At 29.6% G+C, this 23,095-nt stretch overlaps 1 protein-coding gene across 5 annotated transcripts in view; it reads left to right on the forward strand.

Annotated features, from left to right (window-relative positions):
• Arp1 (Actin-related protein 1) overlaps positions 1-23,095 on the forward strand; it is a 553,556-nt gene that overhangs the window by 131,918 nt on the left and 398,543 nt on the right. For 2 of the 5 annotated variants that reach the window (XM_089597204.1, XM_089597205.1), the window contains exon 2: positions 1,794-1,858. The exons of 1 other annotated variant lie outside the window; for it this stretch is intronic. In XM_089597204.1, the coding sequence (XP_089453330.1) occupies positions 1,794-1,858 (65 nt within the window). Of the gene's footprint in view, positions 1-1,793; positions 1,859-8,420; positions 8,590-15,165; positions 15,333-23,095 lie in introns of those variants that run through there. 2 more of the 5 variants (XM_089597206.1, XM_089597208.1) reach the window with 2 other exon arrangements.

The raw sequence follows: 23,095 nt of genomic DNA on the forward strand, positions 1-23,095 counted from the left end.
TTATCTCTTTCAGCTGCTTTGAATGCTGTCTTAGAATTTACAAATCCTGTATACATCTTTGCCTTCTTTTCCGTTGCCACCTGTACAGTATTATTTAGAAAATATACCTTATTTACAGTTAACCTACCATTTCTAAATCTAGCCCAGCCGTCAGAAAATACTTTCTTGGACTCAACTTTTTCTACCAGTCTTTTTCTGTGATACAAAATGTAGATTTTGTTCTTTAGTATACAAACATAATATAATTACCAACAGTTCACCAACTAAGTAATACAGTACTTGTAGATTTCAGAGTGCATTCGAATGCTTAACTTTTTTAAGAGCCACTAGTTAGAATTATAAGAAAGTCCTGGGTACGGATATACAGTGGTATTATAGGGTGGGTACGTCCGCGGTCGTAAGCTAGAATTGATTTATTTATTTCTAGGTAAACTGTTAAATATTAGGTGAGAAAATAGTAGATTATTAATAAATAGACTGTGAGTATTGTATTCGTTACCAAATAAAATGTTTCTTTTATTCTAAAATACTAAAAAGTATGAATAACCTTACAATTATTGAGACAATGCATATATGGCTCGTTATCACTGACGAGTCCGCAGTATTTGGTACTTGCGCAGTAATTAGGACATCTACCCCTAACCCGTGAACTAAAACTTTAAGGAATCATCAAGCAAAAATTTAGCGTAATCTTTTACAAATTACGACCTGTCATCATAAAATAGTAAACTAAATCTTCTCGTTATTTTACATCCAACAGCTTTATGATTAATAATGAAAATTTATTGAATTGGGTCAGTCGAAAGAGTCGAAAACGTGTTGAACAAACTGAATTACCTGAATATTAAACTTACCGTATCAGCACTCAACTGTAAAAAAAAAAAAAAATTTATGAATGGTTAAATGGTGAAGTGATTAAGACAAGTTTTAGTAGACAATATAGAGTTATCTAGTATAACGTTTACAACAGATTAAACGGTTTCGGCATCCTCACTTCATTTGGAGCAGGAATCTTATTGGTTTCCTAACTTGCAACTAATTTTTTGGTAGGTCAGTTTTGTAGCTAGTTATTAAATACCTTACTAGTTTATCTGCTAGTTTTGCCGTTTCAACTAATAAGTGGTAATAATATCATTTCTTAAAAACTATGTCTCCATTTTATTTTTACATTACCAAACAAGCAGGAATTGAAAGGGCTTCCTGACTTGCAATTAATTTTTTGGTAGGTCAGATTTGTTGCTGGTTATTAAATATCTTATTAGTTTATCTGCTAGTTTTGATGTATCAATTTATGAGTGGTAATGAAATCATTTCTTACAAACATTAAGTCTCAATTTTATTTTTACATCACCAAACAAAATAAAGATGCTTCTTAAATCCTCCTTTTCCCTACATTACGGTGTTTTTTGAGTGACTATTATAAACAAATTGAGAAAGTACTACTTTTTCATACGTCTACTTGAAAACAGAATTTATTAGTTTATAATGCTAGGAACTTTTTAATTGCTTCTAAAATATGTAACTCAAGTTAAAACGGATGGTGTAAGCATCTTCCCTATGATATTTTCAATAAAAGTTATATCCAAGTCTCAAGAAGTAACTAATCTTTTATAAGATATGAATGTTCTTTACTTATTTGCATGATTATTATTTGTCAAAGTTGACTTTCAACTCATTTCGATATAATGAGCAGAGTTATTAAAAAAACACGCGTACGCATGAATCCTTAGTATTAATAAAAATTTAACTACCTTGTGCTGCTATATTAAATCATACTTATAATTTTTTTGCAGGGTTCTGGTGTAGTTAAGGCTGGTTTCGCTGGAGATCAAATTCCAAAATGTAGATTTCCGAATTAGTAAGTATGTTGTAATTCGTTTAAAAGTTGTTATTTATTAGTTGCTCTATTGATTTTCTCATTGAATTCTACAAATCATACTTAAAATCTTAGTCTTAGAAGTTAGTTTCCGTATGTTGCTTCATTAATTGTTTTCATGCTTCTGGAGCAGTTGTTGTCGATTATTTGATCGATAACATGTAATGATTTAACGTTCACAAAATGAGACGTATGTTATCGTTCAATATAAATTTTAATCATGAAATACAAAAATTTATCTTCACGATTACAGATTTTTTTTACCGGTTATCTGCCTAGTCACCGAGGCCACCCACTTACCACTTATGTGTGAGGGTGTTTTGCTTCACCCATTTATCAATTGCCTAACTGATGTCATACCTATAATACGTACCATGAGCATCCTAAGAATATCTCCGGTGAAACACCTTGCCAGTTAAACTGGTACTCTCTGCATCACTGGTGCATCAGGTCCACTCATCACTGTGTAGCCTTTCCCCGAAGAGGATCTCATATCTCTCATATCTCTCATATCTCAGGATCGTGCACCCCTCACTGGCGCTCTCTGCCGAAGTATCGGATCCAAGCTAATTACTATTGGGATCAGCAACCTAGCGGTCGTGCCATCTATTAGCGAGTTTTCAAGCAGCGGGAGAAGGCTTTTTGGCAGGCTTAAAACTGAATCAGTACTCCCAAGTGTAATGAACTTACTCATTATCAAGAATTATTAATTGTTAGGACAGTGTATGTAATAGGTAGGATAATTAAAAGTGTATTTTGAACAGCCCTGTAACATTGCTGACAAAGCAACTGACTCGCCAGTTTTTATTCCTCACAAATTTTGCCACGTTTACATTGGTATATACACTCTATTGGGACTGTGTAGTTAGTTCATAAAAATATATATAATATTATATTACATCTATCTGTTGCAAATTAACAAAGCTGTCTCAGTATGCTTGCAATTTTCACTTAATCCAACATTGAAAGTACGGTGAAGGACATTTAATTCGTTCAGCGGGAAATTCAAACATTCAATTCCTATTGGCTGATTCGATAATATAACCTCTTTCATTGGTCAATTTTATACTTCCCGCTCAATGAATTAAACGGCATCCACTGTACATGGTCATGGGTAAAATTTGACCACTCTCATGAATTCTTCCAACAATTTTTAGAGGCTCATTTTCAATACCAGCTGTTTTTAAACAAAATCTTACGATATTAAAATAAGCCTTTTTGCTTTACTAATAAGTATAATGTGTATTTTTTTAAATTAACGACCAAGTCCCTATTGAGTGTATACTAGTATAAGCATTACAAAATTTGTGAGGAATCAAATCTGGCAAGTCAGTTACTTTGCCAGCGATGTTACAGTGCTATTCAAGATACGCTTTTAATTAACCTATCTATGACATACACCGTCAAAATAGTTAATTAATCTTGATAAAGAATAAATTCATTACATTTGGGAGCACCAATGGAGTTTTGAGCCTGACAAAAAGCCTTTTCTCGCTGCTTACAAACTCGCCAACAGATGGCGCGACCGCGAGGTTGCCGATCCCAATTCCCGGAGAAGCTCCATGTTTTAGGGACCTTACCTCGGTGGTAAGGCTGGCGCTCCCTGCCTGGTGACTGGCATCGGATCCGCTAATCTCTACCTTTACTCCTAACATTGTTTTGTATTTACCCAGACCCGAAGTCCTGCAGGGCAGGAGAAAAATCACTGGAATCACTCTGAAGGAAAATTTTTCAAAAAAACCTGCTTCGAAGCAGCTGTAGGAACTTTTTCCAATAAAGTTTTTGAAAAAATCTGCATTCATCGGGTATTGAACCCACGACCCACTAGAACGGTGTTGTGTGAGTGGCGAGTACGCTTACCACTGAGCCAACACCATTCCTAAAATCTTATTACTTATTTACATATACATTCATGAAGATTTACAGTTTGTCATTAAAATAACTTCTTATCTGTTCCATAATAATCAACGACCTATCCTACCTACTGTAAGAGCTACCTTCAACATATACTGATATACCGTCTGTAGTTAAGTGAACATTTTTTTGTTTCCAATTAAACTAACCAAAAAATTTGCATTTACACTACACAAGATAAATTTAGTTCAACAGGCATTTTAAAAATTTTTGTTTGCAGATTACATCACTGACAAAATAAAATTCATATAAAATATCATTTTTTAACTGGTAATTAATTATCTGTGTCTAATTTCAAGATAAAAAATTATGTATTTTATCGATATATTGCTAATTGCATTATCTACTTTTATCTATTAAAACTTTCATGTTGAAAAAAACTTTTTCACATTCTTCTTATTAACCAATAGTGTCACTGTAAAACTTGAACGGTCTTAAAACGTGTCTTGATTTCTTCGCTGAAGCCGAAAGTAAAGGTTTTATAGCACTTCTTTGCCTCTCTTTCTCTGTGCACGCGCACGTGTGTGTATGAAATATCTCTAAAAATGTATTTAGCCAAGATACGAAAAAGCTTAGACCTGAGCCATAGTCTCTATAACGAGAGCACGCGAAATTTTTGAATCTCAACAGTTTCCTTTTATGAGTATATTTTTATTATTTTTATAGAACTGTAAGATCTTTAACATATATGTTATTACACTATTCTATTAAAATAAAGGTTAACATATTATTTCCAAATGATTTTATCACAATTTAGCCTTTAAAAGCAGAAATTATTTCGGATTGAACTGTTTAATTCTTAAGAAGATCAGTACGGGAAATTTAAGATAGTAAAATAATATCACTACAAAAAAATAATACACTCTTGACACAGCACTTAAAAAACAACAACAAAAATTGTATTTAACTAATTTGACTTATAACCAAATTACAATTAAATTTCAGTATTTCAGTTTTGCGTCAGAAAAAAAGGAAAACTTTTCGTTTGCACAGCGCTCGCTAGGGGTGATTCAGATTTATAAGGACTTATAATGGCATGCTAGAAGAGAAGAAACGAACAAGATCGGAGGGGGGTCTCTCTTATTTCGTTGATAGAAATTGGATATAAACAGTAAAATCCATCCCATACCGAAGTTAAGGTTAACTTGCATGTGGCGAATCAATAACATAGTTTATAAAGAATAAATTTTTTAGAAGTGTTATAATTAAAAATGTTTAACTCATGATAAAGTCAATATTTGATTCAAGTACTAAGTCTGAGAAACCAGCTCATGGTTTACAGGTTACCATCATGCAAGCACATGAACTGTCATAGTAAATGTGTATGTATTTATTTGGCTTGTTTTCCTAGGCCAAGATTATTATAATAGGTACTGCTTTGCCTTGTACAATCCTATATGTTTTCTACCAAGATATGCATACTTACATCATTTTTAAATTCACCAGTGCTTTAGTGTAACTAGTCTTGTTCCTGTCATTTTTAATGCATGAGCCTTCGATCAACTCTCATAAAATTGTTTATTCAAGCACTTTAATCAATGTCACTGTCAAATAACTTTGCTCAAATGATAACAGATTTTTTAGTCCTCCCTTTAGTCTTACCTTTTAAATACAAGTTCAGTGTTAAATTTTCATGTTTCTGATTTTGAAATAAATATTCACAAATAATTTGTTTAAGAAATTTTTAAGTTTAGAATTGTGTAATAAGCTCTTCAATTAATTTTCTACAGGAATTTTTAGTCTGGCTTTGAATGTAGTTGAGAGTCATAAAATGACTTGAATTAAAAAAAACTTATGACTAGTTTATGTTTTAGTTAAAATGTAGTTAAAATGTGCTTGCAAGAATTGTGTTAAGAACATATTTAAAAGTCCTACTTACCTGTTTATTATTTATTATATAAGTTAACCTACATCCAACTTATTGTTTAATGACGTTATAATTATATAAGTTTATAAGAAATGAGCATTTACAATTAAAGAAGCTGTGACTATGAAGCCACCACTCATCAGAAAACTAAAAAAGTTTTAATGAAAACCTCTTAAAATCGACAAAAAAATTTGTAACCGTTAATATTATAAAAATATCTTGAGCATCAAACAAGCATAATAATTTAAGCATATGGGTATTTTGTAACCAAATGTCTTAATTCGTTTATTGTATTTGCGTTAAAAATTTTTTTTAACTACAGTTTCATTTAATTGTAGTCTCTCTATGGTGAGTGTAACTTGTTCAAATAACTTTTAGTGTTAATTACAATACTTGTCAATTTATGTATATTATGAGATGATGTATGTCGATGGTCTCGACGATAAGTAGCACCATTTAGATTTCTCAATTTTAAATTAAACTGCAAAAACATATGATGCTTCTTTTCGTTGAGACCGTTAGTATATATGGAATTTAATTGACACATTATGAAAGTGCATAGTAACGCAACATAGTTTTTTGTTAAAAACAATTACTTTCCACTAACTCTTCTTAAATAATAACATAAGAAAATTATATATCCATTCCGTCAATAGCATCGTTGTTGCAATACTGTTGCAAAAAAAGTGGATTTTAGATGTAACTAATATTTATTTAATACTAATTTTTAACAAAAAATTGTGAACGTTTTCTAACACTGTTGAATTATTGGTTACTGTTTTCTAAGCACATTTGTCGATTTCACTAACAAAAAAATTTCCTCAAATGATTACAGTTTCCTTAGTCTTTCCCTTAATCTATCAAATTTGAGTTCAGTGTCTATATTTCATTTTTCTGGACGTTATGAAAACATATTCATAAATATAATATTAACGAAATTTTCAAGTTTAGAATTGTGTAACTAGGTGTTTGTTCATTTGAATGTGCATTATGATTATTTGGTTTATATTTTCAGTCCACAAATATATTCTAGAAATTCTAAAAAACCATGGGTAGATCTATGGATTCTGATTAGTGGTCTGGTTACAGTCCTATTAGAGATGACCATAATAGAATTACAGCAGCTAGATGTAACGAGTGTTCGAAGACATTAAAGAGATATGATAATAGTGCCTTGGTAGCCCATAAGAAAGTTTCTTGTCACTACCTTTTGTAATGTATTATTGCACTATCAAATTTTTTGATGTTATGTAGGCACGTTCTGCGCTATAGTAAATCAATAATTTCAGAATTTTTTCTTTGAAAAAATATGGCAAGCAAGAATATTTCGAATTATATTTTTCATATTCTTTGACTAATTCTCCTAAGAAAGAAAAAAAAGTATAATTTACGTAAGAGTGCTCAACCCGCTATCTTCTGTACACACGCCGAGTCTCTTACCTACTTTCCTATGAGCGTACCCCACGTATGGAAACCGGCTACTTCTTTTTATGATGTGGTTAGTAACTTGTTTTTTATATATTTAAACTTTTTTTATTGAATAACTTTCTTTATTTATAAATTATAACAATCAAAATTATTAATAATATTGACTGATTTTTTTATACAAACAATCTTCCTTTAAACTTACGAAAATCTTTCAATCTTTTCTGAACACTTTTTTCATCTTGTTTTCATTAATGGTTTATTCTTACGACGTTTTATGAATATATAAATTGATTATTACGTTTTATTCATTTACATTTTTTTCATTCGAACTGAAGTGATTGTTTGAATTAAGGACGTTCATCATACTTAATGAGGGGAAGCTCGGAGAGGTGAGAAAAGCGCCAATATGCAAGGATGCTAGAAATTATTTAACTCAAATGGATATACTTTACACATACTTTTATGCATACTCGACCCCTTATGTCTTATTTTAGTAAAAAAAAAATCAGAAAAAAACAACTCGTGGATCCATTTCAAAATTTAATAAGTTTATCCAACAATAATCTATCACTGTTAAATAGTGTGAGTTTTTCACAGATCATTTTCTTGTGTTTTTTAACTTTATTCTTTTGTAAGGTGACATCTTACATGAAGATTTTTTTCAGTTACACATATCAAAAAAGATACAGTTCAACGGTCTGTCATTTTTTGTGTGTATTTTTTATGTTATAAAGAATATACGTTTGATGTTTTAATAATACCTATTGACAAAACCAATCCGTGATGGACGTCCTGAAGCGACATTCACTGGCATGTAATACTACCCCATTGAAGATCAAGCAGTATTACAGGACGTATTTTTTCAGCCTTTTACATATCCATGTATTGTGGGTATGAAATACGGTACTAGGATTAAGTGTGTAAGTGTATGTGACTGATGCAAGCGTAACGTTAAATATGTAATTAGCGTTGGTGGTAAGAAAATATTTTAAAATCTTCGGAAGATTCGATGAAAGCGCACAGTCTTGGACTGGCCAGTCTGGCAGCACGTCATGCCATGGCTTTACTTTAAACTTTTTTTATCAAGATAATATATTGTATATGATTTTCTATTTATTAAATTAAAAATATTTATTGAAACCATATCCAGTTACCAAATAGTCTCATTTAAACGGTAACTGCGCCAACAGTGATACATCGCACATGGTTTTTTAAAATAACGTTTCATGAAAGGTATTTCCATGTATACATCGTTTGTCATAGAAGTATAACTTCAAACTTGGGTACGCAAGCACCCACTGACCACTAGTTATGATTAATTTTTTGTTTTTTCAGACGAGTATGTAAAGATGTTTCTAATTCTGACGGGACCACTACAACACCTGCGACACCATCAATAGTGCGGCAACCTGATTTGCAACAATCCGTTTTACAAACCTCTCCTACGAACGTTGTTCATCAATAATCTGCTCTGAATAGTGCAAGTTGTTCTAATGTAGTTTTCGTAAGTCAAATTCATAAATTGTTATTGAAACTCTTTTCGTCATCAACATAACATTTGTTCGTTTATGCGATCCAAGACACTCCGAGCGCCCGGAGAGCCCTGGATCGCATAACTGAACTAATCTATTAATCTCTAATCGTAGCAAAGTAGTTCTTTGAAATTAAGGTAAGTGCCCCTATAACCAAACAGTACCTTTAACTGAACACTCATGAAATATTAGCCGATTACATTTTAAACAACAATTGATCACAAAACTTGTAATATTAGATGCATTCATGAGAATTCTTTCTAAGAGTAAAAAATGTATGAACTGATATAATCATATTTAAAATAATTATTTGTACTTTGAATATGGTTGCCTAATACTTGAATGATTTGCATGGGATTGCTTAAGCCGTTTGCTAAGAAAGATTCATAAGTACTTAAGGCTGTTATGAATTTTTATAATACTTTAATACAAAAAAAAAGTACTAGTGATAGTCTGGTATGTTATAAAATCATTGAAGAAAACTAATGATTAAATATTATTAACTTTTTCATGTATATTGAATGTGTTCATTAATAGGTACACAGTTGATAGAAAGTGCACCTATTTGTGGTGTGAAGTGACAAGTAGTGCCGCCCTGATGGTTGGAAACTGAACCAATGTTGAAGTAGTGACTTCTTTGTTTATGTTATATGCCTCGATTTAATTATCTTCGAATATACTATTATTATTCGGTATAGTATGAAAAATAATTTAATTTACACTTAAACTATTATCACAGTCAAACACACTTCAAGGAAAGCGCTGGGACTTTTGCTTATTCATTTTCAGACGAAAAAAAATGGTGCTTTTGTTTGCTACTGTTCGCCGCCAATACCGTTGGAACTACATACTTAGTAGTAGAATTGGTTCAACTTCCAACCATCAGGGCGGCGCTACTTGTCGCTTAACACTGCGAATAGTTGAACGGCTGTGTTCAGTTTTGAACTACAACGCCAACTTCTAACCTACACCTCCTGATCTTTCAGAGGAGACGTATTTTTGTTTTGTTAATGTTAATTACGCTTTGTTATTTGTCTTTCTGCATTATTTAATGTACATTATCAACTAATAAGAATTATTACATGGTTTTCGTTTTCTTTACAAGAAAACAATTTACATATCCGGCCGAAACAAAAAAAAATTACGATTACATATCAAGTGTGTTGACAAAATGTAACACTAACATATTGTACATAACAAAATTGTGCATTAATCAAACTGATAAAAGTTAATTTTTTGTAATAAACATTTCCAATTTGTGCCAGCAAGATATAAGTAACCCAAAATTTTACATACATACTTTAAATTCAATTTACAATGATCACAATTTATTGCGAACACGAGTAAAACGTTATTAAAAAGTTTATGAACAAATTATACACGTAAAATCTCAATTTTTAGCCAAAAATCGCTTACAACTCAGATCAGCTCAATTCCAGACTCGCAGAATGAAACATAAGAACTTTTAAAATATTTGATTATAAACAAATATTATTGATATTATGGGTTAAAAGTTCTCAAAAAATTGTAAACAAATTATGTAAAAAATCTCGATTTTTCGTAATAAATCGTTTATAACTTGTCTTAGCATGATACATATGCTCAGAATTTGTCACAGATTTCGTAACAATGGTTTTTTTAAACTTTTTACAAATATATAAAGTTCGTGTGCGTGCAACGTTATTTTTTAAAGATGTTTGTACGCCAAATTACCAGCAGTTCATAACTACAATAAAAACTGATTGTACAACGCATGCTGAACTATGTTAATAATGTATTAAAATATTTAACCTATAAAGAACAGTGGGCTATGCATAGCCACCTGGGTCAGTGTGGCATGAATATTTTTAGAAAAATATGGCTACCATGGTCACAATTCATTTCTAATAATTCTCTGATGTACCTACTATTTTGTTTTTACAAATTTAAACAGGTGAACGGATTTTTGAAAAATTTCATTTAAAAATAGGTGGAGAAAAATCGCCAAATACGACTTTTAGGAACTGGTCATATAAAAAGTGGGTATACTCCATTAATTCCAAAAAATTGATTTCAGAGTCTGATTCTTTGGCTTCAATTTTCGAGGTGTTAAGCTTTCCATTATATGTTGTTAACTATGTTAAACTCTCGTACAAGCATATAAAGAGAGGTTATGATTTAAGTAATTAAAATCTCTGCAAAGCGTAGATCGTTGCCCCCTGGGGTGAAGCTCACCGCAGTACGAACCGTGTGTTAACGCTATTGATCGTACAAAACAAATGTAAGTAACAAAAAAGATATAAAAAATTTTTAATCCTAGGATCAATAATATTGTTAACATTAAGAAAGAAAAGAAACAATTAATATTTACGCTTAACACATTCGAAGTTTTAAGAACGAAGTTCCCTATCGCGCGTTACACGCACAAAAAAAATTTTACAAGAGTTTTTCTGACGTTTTTTGCCCTTTTCTTCGGCTCTCTTCAGTTCTTATCGGCTAAGATACAAATACCAATGCTGGAACGATTTTTTGGTGAAATTTTGTTTTAAAATTCATACAAAATTACATGTAGAAGATAACATGAGCATTTAAACTCTTTTTGATATATTTTGCTGCCTACTTATTAAATACGTTTTTTGATAAATTTTATCTTAACAAGAAATAATTTTAATTTAATAAAAACTTACTATGTCATGTTGTACCTAACGTGAAACACCATTGGGAATGCATGTCCCAATAGTGGTACGTGATGTCCCAATGGTGAAACGTACATTTTATTTCAATAGAATCTATGCGTTTCACCAACGGGACATCTGAAATTTGAGGTTATGTTTTGAATTGTACGAATAATGTAACAGTCATTTTAATAAACTTTTTATTTCATTGTCATGCAATCGAAGATAGACAATAAGCTTTGTGGATGTAATAAGACACCACTTTAAAGATCTGTAATGAATTTTTTTAAGATAAAGTTCTCAAATGTTTATTAGTTATTGACTGTTCCATCATTGGGACAGAATTAAAAAGTGTGTTCTAGCATTGGTACTTCTACCTTAGTTGCTACACCTTGCGCCACGCACTGTCTGCACAACACTCAAGGTCTCTTTCGTTAAGTTTTGAAAGTTACTTCTAGCGTCTCATTTGAAAAGCCTAACAAGTTCAATTTCCTCTAAAAGACGCCAAAATATCTTTCTAAAAATTGTTTTTTGTGACTCATACATGATTTATACGCTAGACAATGGAAGCTGTAAGGTAGCGTCCGTAAAAATAGACCCTTAGAGTGACAACTGTAAGTTATATGTATAGTTTGACTTGACTATGTAAACTCTCTTCGTATCGTACGCCATTTCTTATTTTTATAGTAAATAATTAAATCTCATTTCCAAGATTAAAAAAGTGTTGTTAATAAATTAAATTGTATAGTTCCTGAATTTTTAATTTTTAATTTATCTTTTTTTTTATGTATGATTAGTTCATTTTATCGTTAGTTTTTCATTTTACCTCTGTTATATTTTCACTGTACTATCGATATAAACTAGTCAACTGTATTCAATGAAACGATATAATCCAAATTATGATGCCTGCATGGCAAACATATACCAAAAAGGAACAGGGACATCCTTTCGATTAAAGGTCCTTAGTATTGTTTCGTTGTTCTTACATTAGTATTTTCAATAAAACTGATAAAAAAAAAAGATCTAGTTGGTACGTCAGTCACATAAGATTGTTAACCTTTGAATCAAAATCAGAATAATAATAAGGATTTTGCATAAAAAATTTTATTTGGTCCGTCTTGTATGATTTTGAAAAATAATCGACCCGGATATTTTCTTTTTTCTTACAAATAAAAATCGAAAAAGATCTGGTACTTGAAGATTATGGTATTTTAAAAATTACAAAAAATACCATAGATATGTGACATCATAAAGTATACATTACACATGAATGTTCTACAATTACGTATGAAAAAAATGAGCCCAGAAACATAAAAAACGATTTAAAACTTGGAAAGATACAGTGGTTTGCAAAAAGTATTGAACATACATATAACCTTAAATAACATAGAAACGGTGTCACTCAACATTTAACCTTCATAATACTAAAATCAAGTTGTCTTGAAAGTTAAAAAACAAAAAAAAATTTTTACTTGAGTTATAGTAAAAAATCAATATGACTGTTTTTTTACATATGTCTCTATAACTTACATATACTAAGAATATATCCATAGCTACGAAAAATAGATAATCTTCAAGGGGCTATATTTTGTAAAGTTTTTAGTTAAAAAAAAAAAAAAAAAAACATGTTCAATATTTTTCCAAATTCTACAAGATGGACCAAAGGGAATTTTTCATATAAAATGCCAATTCAAGATTTCATGTTTCTTAAGAATCCTAAAAATACGCTATTAAAGACCATATATTTCAAAGACATACAATAACACAAGCTAGTTTAGAAATTAGAAAAATCAGTCAACTAATTAATCACACTTACTAAATTCACCATTAAATAAAAATTAATACCTATCTCACAATAAAGAATAATGCATAATAAAGTTAATAATTGTACTCAAGTGAAAATAAAATTAAAAGATAATGTGTAATTTTTTTCGATTGTCTACCGTTCCGGTTTTGTTTTTGGCAGTTTAATTTACAGTAAAAATCGTCACATTACGCTATTCCATGCGCTACCCCGGGGCACAGCATAGCTGATAACTGCGTTTCAATATTGATTTTTTTGTGCGTTTACAAAACTTGAATAATATTTTGCACAGTAAATTTCTTACCCAATGGTATTTTTTTATTTAAGAACTACGTATGCACCTCACAACTTCCATAAAAAGTATCACTGCTCCGTTAGCTCCACCTGGTCACCTTCTTTTACTGACGTAAAGAAATATATTTTAAGTACGAAATGTATGGTTAAGTGTGTAGACTAGTAAATACTCATGAGGTCGTGCTAGGCTAATCTGTGATTTTTTTTTTCAGTGAACCACTAAAAGTAATTGGTTTAAATTAGTTTTAACTTCCTAACAACCTGCGCCACTATTTAGTAAAAATGGTAATTTATGTTTTTATGTTGTATTATTAAATACATGATTTTAGACCTATCAAAGAAGACTAGGTTAAGCAATAAACTATGTTTGAAGGAATACTAAAATTTTTTTGTTTCAACTACTTATCAATCATGGATAACTTTTCACGTATGTTAGCAGTAACATTGACTTATTATAAAACATTTTACAAATATTTATGTCTAACTCTGAGTGTTTGGGATTGTGCTGGGCCGAGTTTTAAACGATTTTTCACGGAACTCGTAAGCATGTTTTTGTAAGCATACGGGAATAAGCAAAAACATATTATAAAATAAGGGTTGTTATTTTTTCTTACATCTCAAATTTTTGTTATTTTTATGGCGTAAACAATAATGTTGTCAGATTTTTATACGTCAGCTTGCTAATAATTTTTTTAACAAGGCTACATCAGCATTTGAAGCGATTAAAAGCACATGCAGCTTAGAATTTTCAATGCTATATTTTTAACAATTTAACGCTAAAAGGACATGATTTAGGCAGCTTGCTTCAAATTTTTGTTGTGTATTTAATCTGAACAAAAAAAATTTTTTAGTGACTATATTTGACGTTTGCAGAGTTTCTTTCAAATGGTGACAAGATAAAATCCTTCCAGCAAAGTTTCATCGTGCATAATTAAAAAATATCTTTCAAAACTCGTGATTTTTCAGTTGCACGTTTTTTAAAATGAATTTTAATTCTCTTTAAACTTCGATGTACTAAAAAAAAGTTTGATCGCTTCCTATGAGTTCTTAATGAAGAATAATGAATATTCAGTTCTTGTTAAAAAAATTTTTTTCCTCTTTTTTACAATTATTTTCATGAAAAAAAAAAAAAATTTATTTTATACGTACTACAAGTTATTGTATTCGTAATGTATAGCATTACCTACAAATCATCGTATGATTTATTATTGATGTCAACAATTATTACAACTTTTAAACTTGACTTATTTGACAGCGAAGCCGTTTAATTGATTGTCGAGGTACTGACAGTATTACCTTCAGATATGTTATAACCGTGACTTAGGAGTAGCTACTCTACTTTCGCAGCTTATAGATGACACACTAACTGTGTTATGTGTTATTAAGTTTTGGAATTTTATTTAAGAACTTTATTTCATGCATTGTATGGTGTTTTTATGTTAAAAATGGATCATGATATAAAAATTTTAATTAAATCATCTAGTGTATAGTCATAATAAGATATGGTTATCATTTACCAGTGTATAGTATTTGCTACTTAATTTAATATTTTTCAGGAAAATTTTTGTGGCACACCGCATAAAAATGTTCGCCGTAGGGATATAGATGCAGATATAGAGTTTTTGAAATTTTGTTTGGTGTCCGAAATAAATACTACTAGATTGAATTATAGTCCATGCATCAACTTATTCGGAAACATTTCTCCTGATTATTTAATACCAACAAAAGAATGCCTTGAAACAACAATATTAAATGCAGGCATGAAGACCTTCTTAAAAATGTGATGAATAATAGAAACTACTTGTACATTTCTATCCACGAAAACTCGTCTTACGTTTATTGTTTTTAAAGTATAGTAGATAAGAATAAGGAATACATTTTTGTAAAATTTCATTACTTCGCGAAAACAGACTGTAACTTGCCACAAGATATCGAAAAATTCTGGGATGCCTCAATGTTAATGGTAAAAAATACGTTTGAAATTACGTTACTTTTTTGTTTGTATAGTGGAACGATATTCTTGACATTTAAAGCTACTTGTAATCATTTGACTTAGTATAGAACCCCTAGTTTAAGTGTTTTCATAACCAATTTGAAAAATAATTAAGGAAAGGTCATAATTGATGAAGACGAAGGGCTTGATAAAATTATTAATTATCAAAACGCCATTAGTGATCTAGAAAAAAACAGCATTGAGTGGTCATTATCTAAGTCTTCTAATGAAGTATTAGCTTCACTGCGTGATGAATTATTCATAATGTTAGATAACATTAAAAAATTTACTGATTTGTATTTAACACTGTTGGCTTTAGCATCTAATTTTTTGAATCACAAATACAAAGGACTAGTATTTATGGATAACGTAAAGCGTAAAGCGAGTGTGATAGGCTTTATTCAAAAATTACTTACAAGAGAAACATTAACTGACTTTATAAACTTGGAGGATTGTTGTGGTCCTCACGTAGATATTTTTCATGAGTATGATACTGCTAATGAAATAATGTTTTGGATTGCAGTAAAGATTTTTAATACTTGCCTTAGTGACTTTGCAATTGATTTATTAAGTTTAACATCGAATACCAAAAAATTAAATGGAAAAAATATCAAAAAAATCTTCTTTCTTGAAAGGTAAGTGCTTAAAATATCAATTGATAAAGCTTTCTTTGGAAATGAATCTTACAGAAGATTTAGCAGATGACAGTAAGATTCAAATCTTATCTTTTTACGTATAATAGTAGTACTTACCAAGTTGAAGTACACATGGTTTTCAATATTTTAGTTCTAAGTACACAATTATTAAAATTTTATATTTATGAAAGAAAAATGAAAATATGTTTAAACAAAGTGTTAAAAATATTTAATGTTACACAAATTTTCTAGAGTTGTAGTTTTCTAAATGTAATAATGAAGAAGAGATTTTACAATCAAAATTAAGTTATAGCTCATGTGATACACAGTACAAGCATGTTATGTAATTTTGAATTTGAAAGCTGTTTTTGCTATGATTTGATAGTGATAGTGGTGCAGCAGTAGGCTCCTGCTCTCAGCTGGAGTATAGTCTACTATTGTATCCTCAGCACATCGGCCTTCTCCCCGTACTCAAGATAAATGATATTTCAGATGCTTATTTTAGAAATTCAGCGGATGATTTTAACAATTGTTTTATAAAAGTTTGTAGATTAAGCCTTTTTTCCGACAGACATTCTTCCAAAGCATTTGTTTGTACATTTTCTCAACTATCTCGAAAAGTTTTGGGATTTTGATAAAAAAAAAAATTTTTTTTCAAATAAATAAATAAAAAAAAAATTAATTGAAGACTTAAAACCCTATGACTTAAGACTCAACAGACATCTCTACGACTTAGAGAAGTCAAATGATTAACTTTTAAAATATTGCGCTTTTCGTGGTTTTTAATTATTTATGCAAACAACTATTCAAACAGTATTATGAACAGCTGATAATTAAACGTTTTTTAAACACTACAAGCGGTGATTTTATGTTTTTCGTTTTGTTTTTATGTTAGCTTTTTTGTGCTAAAAAGTGTTTTTCGGCCCCTTAGTATTTTTTTTTTTTTTTCTTTTTTTTTCTTTTCATGTTTCTACGTTTTTTTTTTAACAGTCATGCATTGCATTCGTACTTTTTTTTATTGTATTTATGGTAGTGAAAATAGTGGAACTGGAATGCGATTTGAAAAAAACACCTCATTTCTCTGTACTATCTAGGTTTTTTCATTATACATGTAGTATGTCTTGCCGTGAAGATAATCATAATTCATTAAATTTATTAATATTTTCACTGAGCGAGCAAAGATCTAAAGGCGTTATTCGATTACACTGTTTGAATACCAAAGGATGTAAGTCATCGAAACAAAAGTGCCATGTTTAAATTAATTTATTTTACTGTTTATGATTTAATAAATATAATTTTTTACTCTGATACATTAGTTTAATATAAAGTTAATTAATCAAAAATATTGTATTGTAAAAATATAGAAGGCTAATAAATTAGTGAAAAAATATAGTTGTATAAGAATCTAGTATACTCATAAACTAGAAAAATCATGTTGCGTATTGCTGTTCATTTTTAGTCAATTTGAAACGCACATGTAAGAGTGTCTGCAGAAAAAAAGTATACTATGTATATTATTTTAAAACATGATAAAATTACAAGACTTTCTATTAAAAATATAATTTTGCGTTTCTGTAAGAGAAGATATTTTGCATATAAATAAATATTCGTGCTAATCTGTATTAATTTCTTTTATTGATTATATCTGTGTGGGTGGGACTATGTACATGTGTATCTGTATAGTAATAGTGTATTACGTGTCTAGGCTACTAAAGTAAATAAGTCATTTAGCTCGCCCGAGTTTTAACACCTGAGACGAAGCCGAGGGTGGTGATCAGAGGATGCAAGGCTTCTTTATTTTTTTTACCTGTAAATATATTGAAATGGCTGAAAATACGTAATTACTCTTTTTTCAACGTATTGATAATAGATTTTAAGTATTAAAGACGTACATTACAAACTTTCGTTTTACCTACCTTTAAATTTTAGTTTTAGAGCCAGTGTCTCTAACAACAAATAGACTTATAAGCATCTATAAACCAATAATGTAATTTGATTATTTGACATGTATTATATATAAAATTAATACCCTTACTTTGAATTAGAATAGTGGGTAGTTGGCACGCAGAGCCTCACTAGTGTATATATATCTTACTATATTGTATAGTGATTTTGAAGGGTCATCCCACATACCCCTCTCCTCGGCCCCCCTCTAAATAACGCAAAGTTCGAACAGTTCTTATGTTATTCTTATTGGGTTAAATTTTAGCCAAACCCCCCTCCACCCCCTATTCCCCTCTAGATAAGATAAAATTCTATTAGTTTTTACCTTACTTTGATTGAGTTTAACGATTTTTAACTCCCCTCCGCCCCTGCCTCTCCCAACTTTATCACATAATAACAGTTAACTCAAACCAATTTTGCCTCCCCCCCCCTTTATCCCCCTCGTGATCGTATAATCCAATAACAGTATAACCCAACACAATTTTGTAGATCTTCCTGCGACGATCCTTCAGCTACATCTCTGAGTTAAAATAATATGGATTTTCATGTCATTTTTAGTTACATTACTTTTTGCACCTTCCCTTTCAGCACTCCTTACAGTTTTAAGTTAGCTCCTAAGCCCTCTTACGATTTTTAAACACATTGTCTTGGGAACGCTCAAATATTTGTTCTAGCCCTTTTCAGCTACTTTCCATAATCCTTGATAATTTTCTTATCTATCTTTATTCGTTAGCACATTTCCACATTTACATCTTTAGAAGTGATTATTTCATTATCAGAATGTAATGTTACGAGTTGCATGCAGTAGTCCACATTTTGGAACTTTACTGTGTCAACATAAGCTAATATATTACCAAAAATTGTTTTTACGTGTTATTGAACAGTTATATTTGGTATATAGTTTGGCACTGTTTTTTTTGTAAAGTAAGCCAGAACCATTTTCAATTCTTATCATTTAGGATTGCACGTGACTGTTATAAATAAATTCGGTGTATTGGATTTTTTCATTATAGCCATAGCATTTTGATAATGTTGTTGCATATAACGTAGTCATCCAACATACGTCGATAGCAATATATACGTCTCATGCTGTAGTCTATTATTCTCAATCATAAGGTATACATGTAAAAGAAATTGTTAACTTAATTTTCCATCTCATCATAGAGGACTAAAATTTTTCATATTTAGTCTGTACGATAATTTAGATGAATAATGTAATAACATAGTAAGGTTATCATCATCACTGTTACAATTATCATTATTATTATTATTATTATTATTATTATTATAACTAATTTAATTACTATCGAAATAATATTTAGAGTAATAAGTATTTCATCCTAAATTACTTTATAGAAACATGATTAGAAATACCATTAAATCAACAAAATAAGAGATTTTATTTAAAAACGTTGCTTTTCGATGATTTTTAAAAAAATTCTTATAATAGAAACATAAATCAAAATTTTCTGGTAATTATGAGTTTAAAACAATGCTTTCCTCACATTCAATAGTTAATGATTAATTGTAGATATGTTTTGGTCACTTTTTTTTAAAAGAACCATTTTATCATAAGAAATTTTGTTACATGAGAAATTTTATTTAAATATCTATCATTTCTAGCTTTGAGATCTTTTTTCATAATAAACGTCTGGTTTTCATGTGGTTTTTAATTAGGTAATTGTTTTCACTTGAATTAAATCCTTGTTCAATCACTACTTGATCGTCATATTTACATAATGAACCATATTTGGGTATTTCGCTCTCATCTAATTTAAGAGTATTATTACAGCGTGATAAATTTGTCCTTGAATTTTTATGTCATAAATAGAATTATTTTTTTGTTATATCTCATTACTTATAAAACATGTCAAACTAAAAATGTCATTGTAATATCGGATTAGTATTATAAAAGTTTTATCATTAAAAAAAAGTGTATTTTTAGTTCTTTGTTTTATTGACTCTGAGGACTTAGACAAATTTCGCCATTGTAACAATAACTATATTTCTTACTTTTTTTTCTTGAATATTTCTGAACAATACTTAGATTTTTTACTCATTTCACCATAGCAAAAATCTTCTATTAAGAATTCATTATTTTTTGTTGCACTGATACGATTACAATTCTTATAACGACAATTTTTCATTATTTCTCTAACTTCTTTTTTTTTATTTAGATTTTTAAAAAGTCATTGAAGTAAATATATCAGAAACAATTCTGCCATAAATTAATATACTTAATTTCAAGTGACTAGAATGATTACCAAAAAATATAACGTTACTTCAATCGTCTAACGTAATTTTAATGTACACATAAAACATTTTTACAAAACATTGAATTTCGATTGCAGTGGCGAAAATTCAGTGACGTAAGATCAAAATAATTATTACTGAATATTACATTTTTAAAATAACGAATACCAAGAAAATTGTTTTTATAATATTGCCAATCATTGACAGTATATTTTAATATAACTTATCTTACTCTCATAGGATAATAATCATCATCAAACGAAAATATTCAAAAAATATCTAATAATTCATTTCCATCACTAACAACTACTTCATAAAAATAGTTTTACAATTTCTTAGTTTTGTTGTAATTTTCGTTGAAAGTATCACAGTTTTTTATTTTTATTTTAATTTGTTTATTGTCTTTTTATTCTGTTTAAATTATTGTAAGTATTAGATATTTAATACTCCAATATGTCATGAATACCTGAATAATGGTTTCTCGTAAGAAGTGGATTCAATTTCACATTATTTTTAAAGTTTTCAAATGTATGAATTTTTTTTTTTTCATTATTCAACAGTACTTGTGAGTTAATTTCGAAAATTTTAACATAACAATTGATTTCGACATTCTGTTATTTTTCAAGTACAAAAGGCAAAGTAGAAAAATAAAGTATTTAACTGATATTAATAACTGATAAATTGGGTGGTTGGCGCATGGAGAGTGCAGGGGGGTAAGCCTTACTAATATTTATACATATCTTCCTATATTATATAGTCGTAAGAGTTAGAGCGAGGTTTTGCTCCCCCCCCGCTCCCCCCCAAATAAAGTAGTTATTCTTTCATTTTCTTGCATTATTCGAGTAATCCTACTTTTTTGCTAGCTCCCCCCCGCACCCCTCCCCACTCCCCCCAGCTTCCCCATACATAATGTAAATATATTCGTAAAGCCGTACATATTAACTGATACAAGTGGTCTAATTTTTACATATAATTTTATTTGACCATAACAAAAAATTTTGTTACAATTAACTTACTAACAATGTTTCTTTTGATTACATACTCAAAAATGTCTTTTTAGGTGATCTGCTCTAACATAACCTTTCCCACAATTTTGACAAATATTTTTTTGAACGTTTTTTTCATGACTTTTAAAATGTCTCTGTAAGTAATAATTTCTTTTGAAACATTTTCCGCATTTAATACACTTCAAATTTTCCTCAATGTTTTGGCATTCCAATGTGTGACGCAAATGGTTTTTCTTCTCTAATATTATAATGCTATACATAGATCACGTACAAAAAATTTTGTTTTGTAAATTTTTTCGTGCGATGATAGACACTCTTGATTTGAAAATTTTGAGTAAAATTTGTCACACTGATAAAATTTTGCATCTATGATGGTGTATCTGAAAGCATATGACATAAAATAGATTGTTTATGATTTCATAAATCTGGGTACTAGACGGTACTGAAATTTGCTTTTTTGATAAAAGAGAAATTTTGCAAGAAAGTATAAAAATAGTAATGAACTATAGAATAGCTTTTTTGTTACTCTAAAATTTTATTCCAAACAATATTTTTAATTTTTAATTTGTTTTCTGATTCAATTGGGATAAAAATTTTTTTTTGGTTTCTACATCTAGACAATGCAACATATAATTGCCCATGAGAAAATAATGGTTTTCTAAGGTATAATCCTAAGGCATCAAAACTTTGACCTTGAGATTTATTGATAGTCATAGAAAAAGCTAAGGTAAATGGAAATTGTTTTCTGTACAATATAAATGGTAGCGAAGAAGAATTGTTTATTTGTAGTGTTATTCTTGGAATAAATACTTTACTTCCTTTTTTTTCACCTGTGATTATTTCAGCTTCGATGTTGCATTTAAATAATTTTGTAATTCGTAATCTTGTACCATTGCAAAGCCCTTTAGATATGTTTAAGTTTCGTATCAACATAACAATAGCGTTAATTTTCAAATTCAATTCATGTGGAGGAAGACCTTCTTTAATACTATTTAAATATTCTGAGGGGAAATTAATATAAATATTATTGTCTGATTTATCTACTCCCTTGTAAGTTGCTTTATCAATACTATAGTACGTTACTAATGTTCCTACCATATTATTTAAAATTTTTTTGTTGAAAAAATGAGTGTATTCATTGTGAGATGTTAATATAGCTTTACTTATAAAAAATCATCATCATTATTAAAAATTTTAGAACATACATCATTTGTTTTCCATGTCTGAGGAATTATAAAAGTTTTAATTTTGCCTTCTCCTATATCCAGTAGCAATAAAGAAAATTTTTTATCAATTGATCGTTTATTATTTTTTAAATAAAAAATATTAAATAAAGGCCAAAAATTGGAAAATTTTATGGTTTCTTGAACAACAGTAATTTTGCTTCCGTTTTTTACTACTGGGATAATTGGACGAAAGTCTACACCTAAAATTATTATTTAATTTCCAAAAAGTTTATTACTACTAGATAAATCTTTTAAAGTCCTATCAACGATTTCTAACGCTTTTTTCGGTATCATAGAAGCTTCATCCCAAATAATTACTTCTATATTACGTAATTTTTGTTTATCTGGCTCAAACTGGAAGAATGCACTTTTTATAGTGCTTAAGTCTAAAGGAAGTCTGAAAGTTCTGTGAGTGGTCATTCCCTTTAGGAGCAGAATAGAAGCAATACCTTTAGGCCAAAATTTTGGTTATAAAAAATTAAAAGAAAAAAAAAACAATCAACTAATGACACTGTTAAAACAATATCAATTTGTGATTCCAAAAATATCGTAATTTTGTAATTTTTGACGATATTTGAAATCTTACAATACGTTGTCGTTTTAAATATATAAAAATTAGGCATTAGTCAGGGAAAATTAAAAGTGACTGTTAAAAATTCATCTAATTA

The sequence above is a fragment of the Copidosoma floridanum genome, unplaced genomic scaffold (genome assembly GCF_036245765.1).
Source record: "Copidosoma floridanum isolate Cflo_tuat_1 unplaced genomic scaffold, Cflo_Japanese_pri ptg000031l, whole genome shotgun sequence".
Lineage (NCBI taxonomy): Eukaryota > Metazoa > Arthropoda > Insecta > Hymenoptera > Encyrtidae > Copidosoma > Copidosoma floridanum.